At 44.8% G+C, this 19,094-nt stretch overlaps 1 protein-coding gene across 2 annotated transcripts in view; it reads right to left on the bottom strand.

Annotated features, from left to right (window-relative positions):
* Positions 1-19,094, bottom strand: part of TBCE (tubulin folding cofactor E) — a 91,641-nt gene that overhangs the window by 5,899 nt on the left and 66,648 nt on the right. For both annotated transcript variants that reach the window (XM_006075490.4, XM_006075491.4), the window contains exons 4-11: positions 16,534-16,719; positions 10,392-10,480; positions 5,258-5,357; positions 3,942-4,044; positions 2,396-2,472; positions 1,034-1,129; positions 433-497; positions 275-339 (exon numbers count right to left, since the gene is read on the bottom strand). In XM_006075490.4, coding sequence (XP_006075552.2) covers positions 275-339; positions 433-497; positions 1,034-1,129; positions 2,396-2,472; positions 3,942-4,044; positions 5,258-5,357; positions 10,392-10,480; positions 16,534-16,719 — 781 coding nt within the window. The remainder of the gene's footprint in view (positions 1-274; positions 340-432; positions 498-1,033; positions 1,130-2,395; positions 2,473-3,941; positions 4,045-5,257; positions 5,358-10,391; positions 10,481-16,533; positions 16,720-19,094) is intronic.

Below are 19,094 nucleotides of genomic sequence, written 5' to 3'. Positions count from 1 at the left end.
CTTTTCAACAGATTATTTGAACCAGTAGCAGAAAAGCAAGCCCCCAATTCCATTGGAGACAAGGAATTTCATCCCACAGCGAGCACCCACCAGGAAGACCAGGTACTTTACAACTATGCCGTGGAAACTGACGTATGGCTTTATATGAGGAGTTTCACTCTGAACAAGTGTTTCTCTTTCAACTTAAAATACTCCTTAAGAGCAGGCGCCTACAAACAGCATCCCGAGAATGGAAATAAGTAATGCAGTGCACACGTTCTGAAGACACTCTTACCTGCGCTATCTGATTGTCGTTTAGTACAAGGTACTGCAAGGAAGGAAACATGGAGGTTTTGCACCCTAGAAGAAAGAGAATTAAGTTACACAGCAGAAGGGAGAGAAAGCTGAAGGGTGGGGGAGCCGGGGGAGGGGTGACTAGATAATCTTAGGTACCAATTCCAGCATCCGGAAAATGTATAGAAGAGATTCCAATGTCAGAGAGGATGAGTTGTTCTAATCTGAAATGTAAAAACATGCAATTTGATTACACAGAACAATATAAAATGCTACGTGCTATCTGAGCAGACTAGATCTGTATGCACATTTTTTCCTACACCCTAGGTTTTCATCCCGTGTGAGATGCTCAGGAACCATAAAGTCCAACGTAGGGCACACAAAGCAGACTTGCTGTGCCACCTCCTGATGGATTCTGAGTCACCAAAACAACACCGGGTGCCTCCTGCTGTGCCAGGTGCTGAATGGGTCTCAGGAAAGAGGGACTTCCCCAAGCTCACTGAATGAAAACTTGTGATATTAGCCTCAGGGCCAAAATAGTCATCCTTCGCGTATCACAGTACAGGCACAGACTACATTGTGTGTGATTCACAAGTCATTTCGTGAATTCAAATAAAAATTTCCCAAAGGGAATTAACTGAATTTGGGATTTCCATCATCACTGTATCATATTTCCACTGAGAAAGTATATACAGCATAGGATCCATTCACTAAAAATCTACTAAACTCTACTGTAACAGGCATTTTAGGAGCAGGTTACCTGGGCAGATACGCTATTAGAAGCAGCTGGTTTTCATCAATTAATTGATTCGAGGAAAGGTCTAACAACTTCACTGTCTGTAGAACATCAGTTGGCCTGTATGGAAGATAAAAATTTTTTGACACAGTTTTGTCTTCAAAGATACAGCCTTAAAATACCTGGCTCTGGTGTTAAGGAGGGGTGTGGGGGTGGGGTGAGAGGCAAGTGTATGATATTATAAAAGGAACCATAAAGGATCCTGGTGGTGATGGGGATGTTCTTATCTTGACCGGGCCAGGGTCCTAGCTGTGATACTGACCATAGCTTCTGCAAGATGTTACCAGTGGGGGAAACTGGGGAATGGGTACACGTGATCTCTGGCTACATATATACATCTTATAAATGTATATGAATCCAAAATTAAAAGTTTTTTTTAAAAAAACTGTGTCTATATAATTAATAAATAGAATCATTCTGAACAGTAATCTCATTCATTTGACTCCTTGGAGAATTTGCTATAAACTTGTCCATGTTTATTTTACATGCTAATGATACCAACAAGAGAGGAGGATTAGGCGACAACCTATTTAACTGACAAGAGAACAAGCTTTTTTTACATACAGGGTCATCCCCAGGTATCCCTGGGGAATTAGTTCCAGGACCCCTAAGGATACCACAACCTGAGGATGCTAAGTCCCTTATAGCAAATGACACAGTCTTTGCCTATAACCTACATATATTGTCCATATCCTGTAAATCACCTGTAGAGTACTTAAAACACCTAATACAATGTAAACAGTTCCAATGCACGGCAAATTCAAGTTTGGCTTTTAAGGAACTCTCTGAAAAATTTTTTTTTTCCTGAGTATTTTCGATCTGTGGTTGGTTGGATCTGTGGACACAAAACGGGGGGTGTGGAGGGCTGCACATTGATACGCTGACCTTGAGCAGATAATGCTAATTTAAAATCCATTACTTAATCCTTACAGGTCATCCTACAGAACTTCCACTTAGAAATTACATATGTTTATGTAAAACTAACACAATTCAAAGCTTAAAATTATATAACTTAAAACTTTTACTCTGATGGGGTTTCCTCAATTAGAACCTCTTAGTGAAGTTTGAGTTGACAGTCTAATTTAAGGGGGCAATGAATAGTAAGTGTTTTTCTTATTTGAAAATTGTTCTAAAAATTAGGCATAATTAGGAGCATTTATTTATTCAGAATGACTAAATGATACACAGCTACTTCTCGGAGAATATGATTACATCTCTTTACTCTTGATGTTTGCAAAAACTACATTTCAATAAATGTAAGTGTTTTGAACTAAATAAAAAGAATGGCTAAATGGTGACAGATGCATTGATGTAAACCCTGGTTACCTTTCCGAAATGATGATATCGTTAGACTCAAGGTACAGTTTCTCAAGGACAGGCCAGCCAGAGGCACAGCAGAGCACCTGAGGGGAAACTCGAGTCAGGGTGAAGAGGCCTCAGTCACTCCCCCGTGTGCTTATTACTAGAACTTCCACATGAATTCAGTTTGGCTCCTGTTTTAGAAATAAATGCCTTTGGACATTTTGTTACAGATTCTGTCTCAGGCCAGGAGTGCTGGTTGCTGCTGCTACTGCTGCTGAGTCGCTTCAGTCGTGTCCGACTCTGTGCGACCCCCTAGACGGCAGCCCACCAGGCTCTGCCGTCCCTGGGATTCTCTACGCAAGAACACTGGAGTGGGTTGCCATTTCCTCTCCAATGCGTGAAAGTGAAGTCGCTCAGTCATGTCCAACTCATAGTGACCCCGCGGACTGCAGCCTACCAGGCTCCATCCCTGGGATTTTCCAGTCAAGAGTACTGGAGTGGGGTGCCATTGCCATCTCCGAGGAGTGCTGGTGGACAGCTGATAAAACTATGGTGTTAAAGAGACCGAGCTTCAATAACACGGGAGCACAAACTTCGGGCACCCGGAACCCATCAGGGTAGGCATCCGCCCGTCATCCAGGCATATCCTGACCTGTACAAAGCGGAACTGGGGATGGTAACTTAACCACATTCTCATTATTGGATACAGTTCACTTAACCAACAGAAGGAAACTGATGTTAAACTCCTTTCCTCACGTCTCAATGCCAATCTGGGTTTATAGAGAATGTGCTAATAGGACAAACTTTCTCTAACTGTTTTTACACTTGCTCACTGGACGCTGACTGCTACCTCCACTGTGCCCTTCCTTCCCGTTCTGCATGGAGAAGCCCTTAAGGAAGAAGTCAGGTGGTGGAGGCACGGACGGCCCAAGGGCAAGGCCACTTGTCCCTCCAGAGGTCCCCTGGCGGGACTTCACAGATGCACAGCTTGGCTGGGGCGCACTTATCCGCACTTGGTTTGAAATTGCAGTGTTCTCGGTGTGTGGAGTCAGTCAACCTCTGACCGAGCCGAGTAGTACCAGATCTAGGTTGCAGAGGCGGCCCGGCCCAGGACTCACGAGTCCACTTTCAAACCCAGCTGGGTACCTGAGCAGTGGCTTCGAGGAGCTGAACCCCAAACAAGAAAAGGGTATGAGAACCTTTCTGCGGCTAGGCCTCAGCCTTAAGATCACTCGTGGGAAAATTCGGGCAGCTGAAAGGCTTTTCAAAGCTTGGTGTGCACTTGGTGCAGACTGCTCAGGAGACACCAGAACTAACCAGAAGAGCCAAGAAAGAGAGGGCAGATTCAGAGACAGAAAATTCTACTAACTACGAGGATTTTGTAACCCCCGTCTGTTAGGCTGTTTAAAAGAACCTTATTATCTGGATAATAGGATGATTAAAATGAAGCCACCGCTGCGCTTCACTCCCTCATTTAACCAAGAATTTAAAACTACTTATTACTAGGTAAAAAGCAAAGAGTCAGACACAGCTGACCAACTGAACAACAAAACCAAAGAGACATAATTACCTCTGCCCATGTTATTCCTGTCTGGTTAAGGACTAAAACCTTCAGCGTAGAAAATGTTCCGGTTGGAGATGGTGAGCTCGAGGGAAATGTTAGTTTATTTTCACTGTGTAGAAGAAAAGACACAATGAGCTTATTACTGCAACAGAGGAGGCCCAACTGAGATGGTCACTGAAGGCAACAGTTTGGGATTTAACATGAGGGGGTCTGATTTGTTTCAACCTTAAAATGCAATTATATTAAAAATAAAATGTGTCAAGACTACCTAATTTTTAATAGTTATAATACACAATTCACTGGTATCTGACATGAAAAGGGGTGTTCATAGGGTTAGGCTGCCAGGTGAGGCTGCAGATTATCTGAAACACGAGGCTCAGGTGTCGATCTGTGAGGTCAGCTGCTGTTCTGGATGCTGTAAAATTCAGTCCTGCTCTCGAGAGTCTTACAGATGTGCTGGACTGTGAGCTAGAATTTTGCTTCTGAACAAAGCCTGCTGTCAGTATGGACGAAATAAATTGCTTCCCTTTAAGTTCCCTCCCAAGATCCTAATCTCAGAAGTTACCCCACATCTTTTTTCAGAAGGTACCCCATATTTTGTCATTTTGAAGGAAAATATCATTGAATAAAGCACATTAACCCTTATTTCTAGAGGAGGTGATACCATGGGTCAAAATATACTCTGCTCTGTTTGGAAGAATGAATAATTTAGGCCTGTCTACCTGCTCTGCTGAACCTGCCAGAGTCAGGTACAACTCACCTGTATGTGTGAGGCTGGCTCAGGTGTGAAAGGGGGAACCTGGCTGAGCCCTTGGAAACTTAGCTCCTGAGATTAAAACTAATCAGATACTCAAGAAGGCTTGGCAAACATCCGTAAAATACAGAGCTCAGTGAAAAGCCCTTATCAGAAATGAATTAAACAGTACCTCCACTGAAATAACTCATTCCTAAAGCAATTAAAGGCTAGAGGGTTCAGAACGAACAAGCACTTTTAATCACATCTCCTTCTCCCCAGTTAAATATCAAGGTACCCAGATGGCCCATCTTCTATGGTCAGGCTTGTAAAAAAACATGAAGACCTTCCAGTTTGGCATGGTAACCTAATGTTCCGTCTAATCAAAAGTAAAACACATTCCCTATTAATGAATCACCTCATGTGACCATTTAAAAAACTAGAATCAAAGAATATTGAAGAATACGTTAAACTTCAATAAATTCAACTCGGCTGTCCTCCCTGCCTCACTCCCACAGAGATGCTGTGAAGGAGCAGGAGAGATTAGGACTTCATAATCATGTGCAGTTAGGCAACTACCAGTTCATACCTGAGATTAAGGACTTCTAGGTGCTTGAGCTGATTGGCAATATCTATAACTTCTTCCCATGATGACAACAGATTTTTTGACAAATCGATGCTTCTAATATCTAAATGCACGTGTTAAGAAACAGTAATATGGAAAGATGCATAAGAGACAAGACAGTTGTTACCTCGGTTCTGGAACATGGGATTTTTACCTTTTCACTTTATACTTTCTAGTCTGCTTGAAATTTTTTCATGAGGACATATTACTTTTACCCCTTTTTAATCATCCAGGTGTTCATCTAGAAACTAAAAGGTTCACTGTCACATACTGCACAATTGAGGCAGATGCAATCAAATGAGTGCGAACCAAATGTCATTAACAATAATCCATTCCAGCATTACTCCCCCATCAAAAAAAACAAAAAAGGAAAAGACCCAACAGAGACGGTAACTGATTTGTCCAGCACCCAAGGTGTACCCACATACATTGTCTTTGGTACTGTGGAGCCCCTGCAGCCTTACGTCAAGCACACAAGTCTCCTCCCAGGGGGTACGGCTGAACTCTGCACCCTAGGAACCCCCAAATAAGGAGAGGTGCCTCCAGGGGGTCAATAGCAGTTACTTTGGAGACATGTTCCAAAGGGCTAAGAATGACCTGGAATTCTGAGGGTCTCCTGTAGACTGGATGGAGTTGGTGTGATACCCACCATCCCTGGTACAGGAATCCAGAGTGGGTAACCCAGGACAGAGAAAGGCCCCAGATGCCACAGGGGATGGTGTGAGGAGGCAGAGGAAAGCCTGAAGGGCTGGACCAGCTCCAGGAGGACTGTACCCACTACTCCAGCATGTATGGAAACTGTTCCTCTATCCTGCAAATAACGATTGGAGACCAAGTGTCTAGCAGTGAACATGCCCATCAAAAGCATGTGCATCTCTGGTGTGCCAGTTACAGACATGCCTCAGAGTAACAGAGCTGGGCCTGCAGCAAAGGAGGTGTGGGGGGATTTACACAGTGCTCACGAAGGCCACCTTACCGAGAAGGTGACCTGTGAGCAGAGCTGAAGGAAATGAGGGAATGCCACCCTGGAGAAGAGCATCGGGGCAGAGGGGACGACAGGAGCAAACACCCTGAAGTTGGAATGGGTTTGGCCTGTGGTGGGGACAGCAAGCTCGTGTCTGCCGGCGCAGACAGGGTGGAGGCACTGGAAGGGAGGCCCCAGAGCCCAGGTCAGATCACAAAGGGCTAAGTCTCTCTTAGTCTCTGCCTGCAAGGGGAGCTGCTGTGGTGGGCTGACTCGGGTCTTTTAAAAGGCCATCTACTGCACTGCTAAGGGACGCACTGCAAGGAAACGAAGACAGAGCAGAAAGGGGAGGCGGGAGGCTCCTGAACCAGAGGGGCAGCAGAGGGAAGAAGCTGACGGGACTTGTCAATGGGTTCAGATGAGATTTGAGAAAAAAGGAAGAGTTAACCCTGAGGGTTTTGGCTGGTGTCACTGGAACTGCCCGTTACGGAGAAAGACTAGAGAGAAGCATGTCTGAGGGGACATTTCAATGTAAGAGGACTGCAGACACCCCAACAGAGGTAGCACACAGCAGACAGACAGGACTGGGATAGAGGCCGGAGTGCAGGAGCCTGGCATCTACAGGCTGGACTTGTCTCATCAGGAAGGCTGAGGGTCAAAGGTCTGAGCCTGGGCGTGCTGACCTCTGGCACCTCAGCCTGCCAGAGAGACTGAGGGGGAGCAGCAACAGAGGGAAAGAGACCAGAATCAAAGAACAACAGCCCACAGCCCGGTGGCCCACCAGGTGCAGGCAGCATTTTGCTTTTTCACTGAAGAAAAAAACCGAGCAGTCAGTAACCGTGCTGCCTGGTGCGGACCAACGGCTGTGAATTTAGATCCCGATCAGCCTCAGCCCCAAACCCATTTTCTTATAGCCTCCAATGCAACAAGGCATCATTGCCCGTCAAACATGGAGAAAGTCACTTTTAATACAAATAGTGGCATCCATCAACAGGGCTGGTTGGAGAGGAAAGACTTGCCAATGAAGAAGCTCCACAAGGAGGCAGGAAGAGGGGAAAGCAGGTGGAGGAAAGGCCCAGAAGGGGATGAACCCAGCCGGGCTGGCAAATCAGAGCCTGTACCCTGCTCCAGCCGCTGTGGGCGTACTGAGGCCAGAGAGCTAAGGACGGTGTTCATAGTTTTAAATGGTTACATTTGAGGTGGTCATGGAAGCATCCACACAATATCCCAGTTTGCTGGTTGGCCACAGGCCTAAGATATTTATTCCCTGGCTCCTTAGGGGACAGCTTGCCAGCTCCTGACCTAAGGAGATCTGAAAGGACAGAGTGCACGAGGGCTTGGGAATAACACTCAGAACACTGGGGGCAGGATTCTTACGCCCTGATGATGAAACACGGAGCAGAACGGTGCTCATTCATGCTCCAGGGCTTGCTGCCAGCAGAGTGGCAGTCAGTGGAGAAAGCAGCAGAGAAAAGCTGGGCCTCTACCACTAGGAGAACAGCGGCCACCTGAAGGTGTCCATCCACATGGAAGGAAAAAGGGCTTCAAGTGTGGGCCAGCTAGACACCACCTAGATACAGAGCATGCCCAGTCCCCCCAGCTCCTCCCCCAGCCACTTGGCCACCCGCTCGCTCTGAGGGTCTCAAAGCCACCACAGGGGCGGTGGGGCTGACCCTGACATGGGCCCTTCCTCCTGCCCCTGCACTGCAGCCCCTCATGCTGCCATGCCCCGACTACTGCTCCACCCTAGACGCGGACCCGCGTGCAATGGCTGGGCTGGGCGCTTTTTGTGACCGGTGGTCAAACACCCACTGCCCTTCATTCTCATCAGTCCTGCTAACTCCGGGCCATCAGGCTGGTTGGAAAGGGTTCATGTCCAGTCATTCTCCACTCGCTTGTGCTTTCCCTTGTGTGCCTAGAATTATACGTGTTTCTACTAGCCTGTCCAGAGCACAGCTGCTGCTGCTGCTGCTAAGTCGCTTCAGTCATGTCCGACTCTGTGTGACCCCGTAGACAGCAGCCCACCAGGCTCCCCCATCCCTGGGATTCTCCAGGCAAGAACAGTGGAGTGGGTTGCCATTTCCTTCTCCAATGCATGAAAGTGAAAAGTGAAAGTGAGGTTGCTCAGTCATGTCCGACTCTTCGAGACCCCATGGACTGCAGCCCACCAAGCTCACCCATCCCTGGGATTTTCCAGGCAAGAGTACTGGAGTGGGGTGCCACTTCCTTCTCCACAGGGACCACCTGTATTTGGACTTCAACTTGATGTAGTGGCCCCACACACATACATGTACACATGCGCACGCATGCACACACACACACACACACACACACACACACACTTGAGAGCACACAGTCCTGGGAGCTCTGTCACTCTCGCTCCTGTGAGCAGAGGCTCCTCCCCAAGTTCAGAGACACCTCTTCCCAGCCAAGCTCTCCGATCTGACATGCTCCCACCACCGTCAGCCCTGGCTCAGTGAAGGATCTGAGAGAAGGATCAGTCTAGAAACGATGACTGGATTAAACACACCAGGCAATCCTTCAACTTCGGGCGAGAATTCAATCAGCAAGTGCAAGGCATTCATCACTGGGTCTGCAAATATAGGCCGTGACTTGATTATCTCAGCAAACCTCATTGCCTCATGTCTTGGGGGACATTCTTGCCCAGGAGAAAGCGGTATAAACAAGCAAGATGCTGATTGCCCAGCACACTGCTGACAACTCCAGTCAGCCGATCCGCACACCCAAACCCCTCTGCTGACCAGAGCTTTTCTCTGTGCTGAAAATGAGCCTTAAACCCCCCAATTCCCAGTCTTCTGAAACCATTTAGGAGGAGGCCAGGCAGATTATAGAATGCGCCACACACTTCTGTGGCACTCTGCTCCATATCTAGCTCCATTCCACACCCACCTCAATGCCCTGACTCTGTTGCCTAACCTGCAGAGGGAATGACCGCATCTGGGGCAAAGGAGGGGTGGGGGCGCTACTCACGGGCAGAAAGGACCAGTGGTCGCAAGTCCCAGCAGACCCCCAGCGCCAAGGGACTGCACCTCTGAAACACTGGCTTGGGCATCTATGCTTCAATTCCTATCACAAGGTAGGTAGTGTCAGAGTGGTTAGAAATATTTTGCTAAATGAAAGCTCTTCATCAGCCATCTCCTCAGTCGAGAGGCCTATGAGCTGCTGTCTTTTGCATAAACTATTATGCAGAAATGAAGCAGGTTAAGGAATTGAGAGAAGATCTTTTAAAGTTAGAGAAAGTCTATTTGATTTGCCACTTTTTGTTTTTAACGCTAAAAGATGCATTTATTTGAGGTTTGTTAGGACTGTAGCAGATCCAAGAAGCACTTGAACTGTGCTCTGCTGCTGCTGCTGCTGCTGCTAAGTCGCCTCAGTTGTGTCTGACTCTGTGCAACCCCATAGACGGCAGCCCACTAGGCTCCTCTGTCCCTGGGATTCTCCAGGCAAGAATACTGGAGTGGGTTGCCATTTCCTTCTCCAATCTACCAGACTACAAAATAGGGCAAGTTTATTATGATTTTTCTTTTAGACTGACCTCCTCTATTTTTAGGTGTGGGCATCAGAGAAACACAGGGCAAAAAACAAAGAGCACACTTACAAGAGATAGATGACAAATTTGGAAAAGCTTGTTTTTGAGGTATGATATCAAACCGCATTGCTGCATGAGCAGGAACCTTAATGAAGGAAAGGATTTACTTCCCTCCCTCTCAGGAAGGCCGTTGGGGCTGGTGCAGTGGCCCCGGGTCCCACCCAAAGCGCCACTCCCTCTCCGCGCCTTCCCTCCCGGCTGCCCTGGACGGCTCTCGCCCCACAGCCTGGCTGCCGAGCCCTGGACCCTCTGTCTGTGCTCAAAGAGGAGGCAGGCAGGGTGGTAGGCAACGGACAGAAGCCCCGTCCAGACACTCCACTTTACCTTTCCCCGGTCCGGGCGAGTCCCACACCCGACTTGAAAGCAAACAGTCTAGGAAGGTAACAATTTATCCAAGCGGCGACAACCTCAGGTGAAACCGAGTCCCCGTTAGGAGAACGGACATCGGGTAGGGAACCAGGGTGTCTGGCTCCAGTGTCCAATCCAGCCCGACCCAAGTGACGCGTTCTCACTGGAAAGGATACTAGGACAAGCTTTGGCAATTCCTCCTTTGTCACCAGCACCGTTTACTGCGCAGTTCCTCAAAGAAACGTCTTGCAACTTGCTCAGCTGACTGTATGAAAAACACACAGTTCACATGCAGACATAAACATGTACGCTATCCATCGGCCCTTTAAAAATTAAAAAGTGTTTTAGACACATAAAAAGGCACCAGAAATTACGATATCCACCGCCCAACTTAAGAAATAAAGCCTTACTGAAAAAAAAAAAAAAGAAAGCATCACAAACATTATACACAACACTGAAATCCTCTTGCGCCCCTTTCCACTGCCCTCTTTGAGCCCCTTTCCACTCCCCATAGGGGACCAGGGCACTGGGGTCAGTGTTGGCTTAATCTTAAGCATTTCTTAGTTTTGCTGTTTTTTTTTATAGTTTACTATTTTACTCTAATAGTTTTACTATATTTCCATGTTCCTAAACAGTTATTGCAGTTTTGAATATTATAAAATTTGACATGAACGGTAGCGTACGGCTTCCCTAGTGGCTCAGAGGGTAAAGCGTCTGTCTGCAGTGCAGGAGACCCGGGTTCGATCCCTGGGTCAGGAAGATCCCCTGGAGAAGGCAGTGGCAGACCACTCCAGGATTCTTGCCTGGAAAATCCCATGCACGGAGGAGCCTGGTGGGCTACAGTCCATGGGGTCGCAAAGAGTCGGACACGACTGAGCGACTTCACTTTCATTTTCCTGTGACTAACTTTCTCCCTCAACAGTACCCTGTCCAGCACTGAGATGGGACACCATGGACACGTGCTCTGGAACACACACGTTCACACCTGCAGTCTGTCACCTCAGAGAGAGACCACAGTTGATTTATTTGCTCCTCTGGTGACAGGGAGATTATTCCCAACAGCGCTAAAGGACACGCTACTGTATACTTTTTGTACTCACATGGCAAAATCTCTCTAGGGATATAGCCTAGAGAGCACGTGTGTGTATCTGTAGCCTTTTTAAATACTCTCAGAGACACTTTTTTAAGTGTAGAGAATCTGTGTTCTGTTCATCCAAAGAGCCCAAGTGTTACAGCACCGGAGAGTGTTTAGAACACAGGGTCTGGAGTCAGACTGCCTGCGTTCAGTCCTGATTCCACCCCTCCTCTGGCCTTGGATGTGTTAACATCTCTACACCTCAGATGGCACATCCACACGCCCGTGATCACGATGGCATTATTCACAATGGTCACATGTAAGCAAACCGAGTGCCCACTGACCAAGGAATAGAGTGCGGTCAGTCCATATGACGGAGTATTATTCAGTCTTAAAAAGGAAGGAACAACATTTGTGAACCTGGAAGACATTATGCTATGTGAAAGAGGCCAGTCACAAAAGGACAAACACTATATTCCTGCATTTATCTGAGGCACCTAGGTGAGAGTCAACTTCATGGACACAAACATAGAACGGTGGCTGCCACGGGCCGGGGGAGGGAGAGATGTGGAACTGCTGTTTAAGGGCTGCAAGGTTTCAGTCTGGGAAGAAGAGAAGGTCCGAAGATGGACAGGGCTGTTGGTTACACAACAGTGGGAATGTACCTAACCCTACTGAACTATACACTTAAAGTTAAGATGGGGATTTCCCTGTTGGTCCAGTGGTTAAGAATCTGCCATGCAATTCAGGGGATGCAGGCTCAATCCCTGGTCCAGGAACTAAGATCCCACATGCCTCAGAGCAACTAAGCTTACGCACCACAACTGAGTCTGTATACAGCAACGAAAAGACCCCACACACTGCAACTAAGGTCCGATGCAGCCAAATTAAAAAAAAAAAAATGGTTAAGATGGTAAATTTTACATGACGTATATTTTACAATGTTTATATGCTATCATTTAGTGGGTCGGTATTTGTGAACCCCTCAGAATACAGTGTGACATACACTAAGTCATTTTACAAGCATTTATAAAAATATAAAACTGACAGCCTCTGGGGGAATACCAAGACCAACCTGCAAAGCATGAGCCATTCCTGTCACAGAAACTTGAGGGAAAGGCAGCAGCAAAGTTCTGGGGCATAGGCTGCCAAACTTTCTCAGTTCACGGGGCCCTTAGCATTTCAGTCATTTTCCGCAGTGCCCCGAGGCCAAAAGAAAGTACCATTTAGTAACCAATTAGGGCCAAACAAGTTTATAATTATTTATGTCCTGTCAAACTAGTGTCTGCTGGGCATTATACAACTTTTCAAACCCTGGAGTCTGAATGGACCCCACCCCTCCTTTTCCTGTTCCATGATGATTTTCAGGAGATACAGTACTCGCTTTTCTTTCAGCATAAGAGTGACCCAAAACCCAGCTTTGCAGGTCTGTGACACCATGGAAAGAAGAGGAATATCGTTGAGACTCAACTACCTGCAACTAGCAGTTCACACCATGTCCGGCAGATGTCACTGTTCCCCTCTAAAATGAAAACTATCCTGCTAGACCCGTGAGTTCCATGTGGTGCCTGGAAGCTTAGGGATCCCGGTCTCAATTCAGACCTCAGTCAGAGCCACAGTCATCTCCAAAGAGAAAGCATACACAGTGGTTTTCATTTGGTTTTGCTTCCCTCAGTGCTGCAAACTCAAAGCTGGTCAGCTGGAATTATTAAGGAGATAATACAATGGCTTAAAGTTGAGGTTGAGTCGAGTGGTTCAGTTCAGTTCAGTTCAGTTGCTCAGTTGTGTCCGACTCTTTGCGACCCCATGAATCGAAGCACGCCAGGCCTCCCTGTCCATCACCAACTCCCGGAGTTCACTCAGACTCACGTCCATCGAGTCAGTGATGCCATCCAGCCATCTCATCCTCTGTCGTTCCCCTTCTCCTTCTGCCCCCAATCCCTCCCAGCATCAGAGTATTTTCCAGTGAGTCAACTCTTCGCATGAGGTGGCCAAAGTACTGGAGTTTCAGCTTTAGCATCATTCCTTCCAAAGAAATCCCAGGGCTCATCTCCTTCAGAATGGACTGGTTGGATCTCCTTGCAGTCCAAGGGACTCTCAAGAGTCTTCTCCAACACCACAGTTCAAAAGCATCAATTCTTCCGTGCTCAGCCTTCTTCACAGTCCAACTCTCACATCCATACATGACCACTGGAAAAACCATAGCCTTGACTAGCTGGACCTTTGTTGGCAAAGTAATGTCTCTGCTTTTCAATATGCTATCTAGGTTGGACATAACTTTCCTTCCAAGGAGTAAGCATCTTTTAATTTCATGGCAGCAGTCACCATCTGCAATGATTTTGGAGCCCAACAAAATAAAGTCTGACACTGTTTCCACTGTTTCCCCATCTATTTCCCATGAAGTGATGAGACCGGATGCCATGATCTTCGTTTTCTGAATGTTGAGCTTTAAGCCAACTTTTTCACTCTCCTCTTTCACTTTCATCAAGAGGCTTTTGAGTTCCTCTTCACTTTCTGCCATAAGGATGGTTTCATCTGCATATCTGAGGTTATTGATATTTCTCCTGGCAATCTTGATTCCAGCTTGTGCTTCTTCCAGTCCAGCGTTTCTCATGACGTACTCTGCATAGAAGTTAAATAAGCAGGGTGACAATATACAGCCTTGACATACTCCTTTTCCTACTTGGAACCAGTCTGTTGTTCCATGTCCAGTTCTAACTGTTGCTTCCTGACCTGCATACAGATTTCTCAAGAGGCAGGTCAGGTGGTCTGGTATTCCCATTTCTTTTAGAATTTCCCACAGTTTATTGTGATCCACACAGTCAAAGGTTTTGGCATAGTCAATAAAGCAGAAATAGATGTTTTTTCTGGAACTCTCTTGCTTTTTCTATGATCCAGCGGATGTTGGCAATTTGATCTCTGGTTCCTCTGCCTTTTCTAAAACCAGCTTGAACATCAGGAAGTTCACGGTTCACATAGTGCTGAAGCCTGGCTTGGAGAATTTTGAGCATTACTTTACTAGTGTGTGAGTTGAGTGTAATTGTGCGGTAGTTTGAGCATTCTTTGGCATTGCCTTTCTTTGGGATCGGAATGAAAACTGACCTTTTCCAGTCCTGTGGCCACTGCTGAGTTTTCTAAATTTGCTGGCATATGAGTGTGGTTAAGACTCCACATTCCCAATGCAGGGGGCACAGGTTGATCCCACGCACAGCACAGCAAGGCAAAATTAAGAAAAAAAAGCAAGCATCACTCCAACAGTGATGCCTACCACTTGTTATTCCTAAGAGTTCTAACAGCTTAGGTATTACTTTGGAAATGAGGAAACTGACGCTTAGAAACCAAAGAAGCTCTAACTGGTGTCAGGACTAGAAAGAAAGTGGCTGAGCTGACATCTGAACCCAGCCTGACGGACTCCAACACTGGGTCCTTTCCAGAAAGACACTAGCTCATTAGTGAACACGTTGATATGCAAGCAGTAGTCATTCACTAGAAATCTGAGTTATGCAGCTGTTCATAAACCAGGGGAGAAAAATCTGTTGGCAATTTGTTAACACTCACAGTGCCCATGGTGTTCTCTGAAAGAGATCAACCAACAGTGGGAGAAAGTACCTCTTCCGGTGTAAAAAAATTTTTTTAATATTTGCATTTTAAATGGAAAAAATTAAGCAAAGAACTCTAAACCTATGAAGGACATAGTTCTGTTAGTGTTAGTCACTCCGTTGTGTCCAATTCTTTAGGACTCCATGGATGGCAGCCTGCCAGGCTCCTCTGTCCATGGAATTTTCTGCAAGAATACTAAAGTGAGTAGCCATTCTCTCCTCCAGGGGATCTTCCTGACCCAAGGACCAAACTCGGGCCTCCTGCACTGCAGGCAGATTCCTTACCATCTGAGCCACAAGGGAAGCCCCACAGTTCTATAAATCAAGTTGTATAAGGCAAAAATCATCCACATTCGTTGTCTCTCAGTGGTGCATTAGTCATGACTCTTTCGTTCAATGTATATTTTCTAAATCCTCAACGATGAATGTATGTTGTTTGTAATTAATAGTCAAGTTACTACTTTTTCAAAAATCTTGATTTCTTTTGTGTGTGTGTTTTTTAAAATGCTAAAAACCAGAGATATCAAAAAATGAATTTACTAGGAGTTCCTTCATGGTCTAGTGGATAGGACTCTGGGTTCTCACAGTCATGGCCTAGGTTCAATCCCTGGTCAAGGAACTTAGATTCTGCAGGCCACAGGGTATAGCCAAAATTTAAAAATATATATATTTTTTTAATTTTAAAAAAGGAAATGTATTTACTCTTCAACCTTGTGCCCATGTGCAGTTAAATTCTGTATCATGTTTAAATCACAATAATAATAATGAGAACAATAAAAAGATAGCAAAGAATTTAATTTTGAACAGAATCACAGTTTAACTCTTTCAGAGACTGAAGGTGTCAACAGCAGCAAAGCTACTCTCCAGAGTGGCCACCAGGGGTCACTACTAGGACGCCTCATCCAGGTCAGGGTCACACACTGCACACTGACCATCACTCAAGTAGCGCAACCTGGGAAGTCACACAAAACCACACAGTTGTGCATGGCTTCGTGTGAATATTAGTTTCTACTCTGGTTCACATGGTGCAGCAGAATAAGCAATGAGGCTCTCTGAAGAGCATCACTGTGTTCAAAGAGTTTGAAAGTGCAGAGAAAGTTCAAACACAGCACTTTCAAAATGCATTTAGTGCCCCTTAGACACAGTCACTTCGGGGTACATTTTAAAAGCAAGAGCCCATGGTATTCTGATCTAGTAGGTCTGGGATGGGACCCAGAATTCGGCACGTTTCAAAAGCAGCCCAGGTGATGAGGGTGTGCAGAGACGGGAACTACTGGGTTTTAGAAGGTGCCATCCTGCTACACGGCACAGGTAACAAAGTAGACTTCTGTTTCCATTCCTCACGCATCAAATGTCCAACCTTAGCTCCGTAATAATTAGTCAACACAGTAGAGTATGGTATAAATAATAACGGGCAAATCAATGTTTTTCTTTCAATCTAGAAAAGTCCTGTGCTAAAATAAGAACTTTAATTTCCCCTAAATATTCAATCCTTGGATCCCTCTGATTGCAATTTGGTGATCTGCAGAAAAGAGACCCACTTGGGAGCAAAGTTCTCAGCACTGACACGCAGTCAAGTGAACTTAAACCCTAAACTTGGATGAAACTGTCAAAGTCAGCTCGACCATGATCAGTTTCACTTACCTTTGCTGTTTTATAACAGAGTCAAAACCAATGGTTTCTACAGGTTTATTTCCAATTATAACAATCTGCTCTGTTTCCTCTTCCTTTGGTTCATCTTCTAGCACATAGCGGTTCTTGATTGCAGTGAGAAAGTCTACTCCAAAATTTACTTTGTGTGGACGAATGAAGGATCCAGCTGTTGGGTGCCTGGAAACAGAGATAAACAGAACAGAGAGAGTATCATCTGTGGGGATATTTAAATAAGATCACACGCACAAAAATCCTTTATAAATTGTCAGTCTGCCACAAATGTAAAATGTCTGCATTTACAAATATATTAGCAAATAAAAGCAATTAAACAATTTTTAAAAAGAAGGAGAAAGCAAGTATCATCCACCAAGAATGGCTGTAAGGCGATGTTCTGAAGGTTTTCAAAATTTTCCATATGCTAAAAAAGTAAAAACAGCATAAAAGGGAATATTTTTTAAAAAGTGTAATTGATACAATTGATCATAAAGGGTTGAGAGCTGATGCAAGCAGGTAAAATCCCAATAAACAGATAAGAAATATAGAACAGATAATTCATAAAACAGGAAAGAGTATTACAATTGATCATAAAGGGTTGAGAGCTGATGCAAGCAGGTAAAATCCCAATAAACAGATAAGAAATATAGAACAGATAATTCATAAAACAGGAAAGAGTATTAAAACCATGGGGAAAAGTTTCACCTTGCTAATGATTAAGAAATGCAAATTTGGGGCTTCCCTGGTGGCTCAGTGGTAAAGAATCCTCCCACCAATGTAGGAGACATGGGTTCGATCCCTGGTCTGGGAAGACCCCTTATGCTGCAGGGCAACAAAGCCCATGCTCCACAACTACTGAGCCTGTGCTCTAGAGCCCACAAGCCAAAGCTACTGAGTCCACATACCACAACTACTAAAGCCTGCACACCTAGAGCCCGCACTCCACATTAAGAGAAGCCACAGCAACGAGAAGCCCATGTACTGTAACTAGAGAGCGCCCGCCCCCCGCCGCCGCAACTGGAGAAGCAGCTCACAGTGCAACTAACACCCAGCAGGGCCAAAAATTGAAAATTTTAAAAATAAATTAAAAAAAAGCAAATGCAAACAATGAAACTATTTTCAATAAAACTGGCAAAAAATAAAGTCCTAACATTCAAAGACTGCAAGGTTGAGTTCGTGTTTGATTGTATAATCATACCCCTGGGAATCTGTCAGCAGGCAATAATTTAAAAATAAAACAAAACTGCACTTCCAAAGAGTCTATATAATAGCATTTTTTAAAACTGAGGAATTCTGGAAACCATAAAAATGTCCAGCTGGACAGGAACTATTAAGTGAACCAGATAGATGAGGTCATTAAAGTATTCTAGCTGTAATACTTAAGAAAACTACTTACAGAATAATGCTGAGATTTCTAAAAACTGATCCAAATTGTACATGACACAGCTACAGAAGAATCTTATCTATGGCTAGACAAAGATTGAATAAGGACACAAAGAAATGAAAACACTTGTGGATAGCAGATTACATACAAAATCTTTTAAATTATCAGATCAGATCAGACCAAATTATAACCTGAACTAAATGAAAGTTCAAATATGGGGATAAAATTAGAGCATGAATATCCTATATTCTACAGAAGTATAGGATATCCTACCATAATTTATATTTACCACCATTTATATATTTTATATAAATTTATATTTACCATAATTTACATAATTTTAAATTATAAAATTGTTTTATAGCAATTTTTAGCAATAATTTCTAGAAGAATTTAATAAAAATATTAACCATATTGCCGTATGTAAGGACTGTTGTCAGGCTTTTCAAGACACTCAAAACAGATCTTTAGACACATTACATTTCACCATCTGCACTGGATCACGGCAACAAGACCTAACTTTCAGGGAAATCCAAGTATGCCTACAAAACAGCTAAAAATAGTAGTATCATTTGATCACAGTAGAGAATAAATGAGGAAATACACGAATCGCCAAAAATTGTACAATAAACACTATTTTGCCTTATGCCCTTTAACTCTTAGAGAACTCAAACTTCCCTATAAATCACCATAATTAAAGGGGGTGAAATACGACTGACGACAAATTTTGTCAATATAAACATATATACATTTTTTTCTGGAATGTGGCTCTAGAGAGATTACTAGATTGTGAAAGGTATTTGTAACCCCAGAGTCAGAAGTGATGCCTCAGGCAAAAAGTGGCCCCGAGGTCGTGAGAACCCCAGAGAGGGCGGCGTCCCGGAAGGCGACGGAGACGGGACATCTCTGTTGCCACAGAATCTAGCAATCTAGTAACCCTGGAAGAAGTAGCTGGGGTGGGGCCGTGAGGCGAATTCCAGTGAGAGGAGACTGGGCGTAGATTACTCTCACTCCGAGGAGTTTTATTGGAAAGGGGAATGTATGTTTTAAGACAGGACAAGGCATGAAATTTATATGCTGATGAAGATAACCCTACAAAGAGGCGGAAACTGTTGATGCAGGAAATTAAATTCTCTGTTGCAGCAAAATCACGTTCTGAATCTGTGTTGTCTGC

Source organism: Bubalus bubalis, chromosome 4, assembly GCF_019923935.1.
Source record: "Bubalus bubalis isolate 160015118507 breed Murrah chromosome 4, NDDB_SH_1, whole genome shotgun sequence".
Classification (NCBI taxonomy): Eukaryota; Metazoa; Chordata; class Mammalia; order Artiodactyla; family Bovidae; genus Bubalus; species Bubalus bubalis.
Note: the sequence above shows the minus strand (reverse complement) of the source record. Positions and strands in the feature narration are given on the sequence as shown.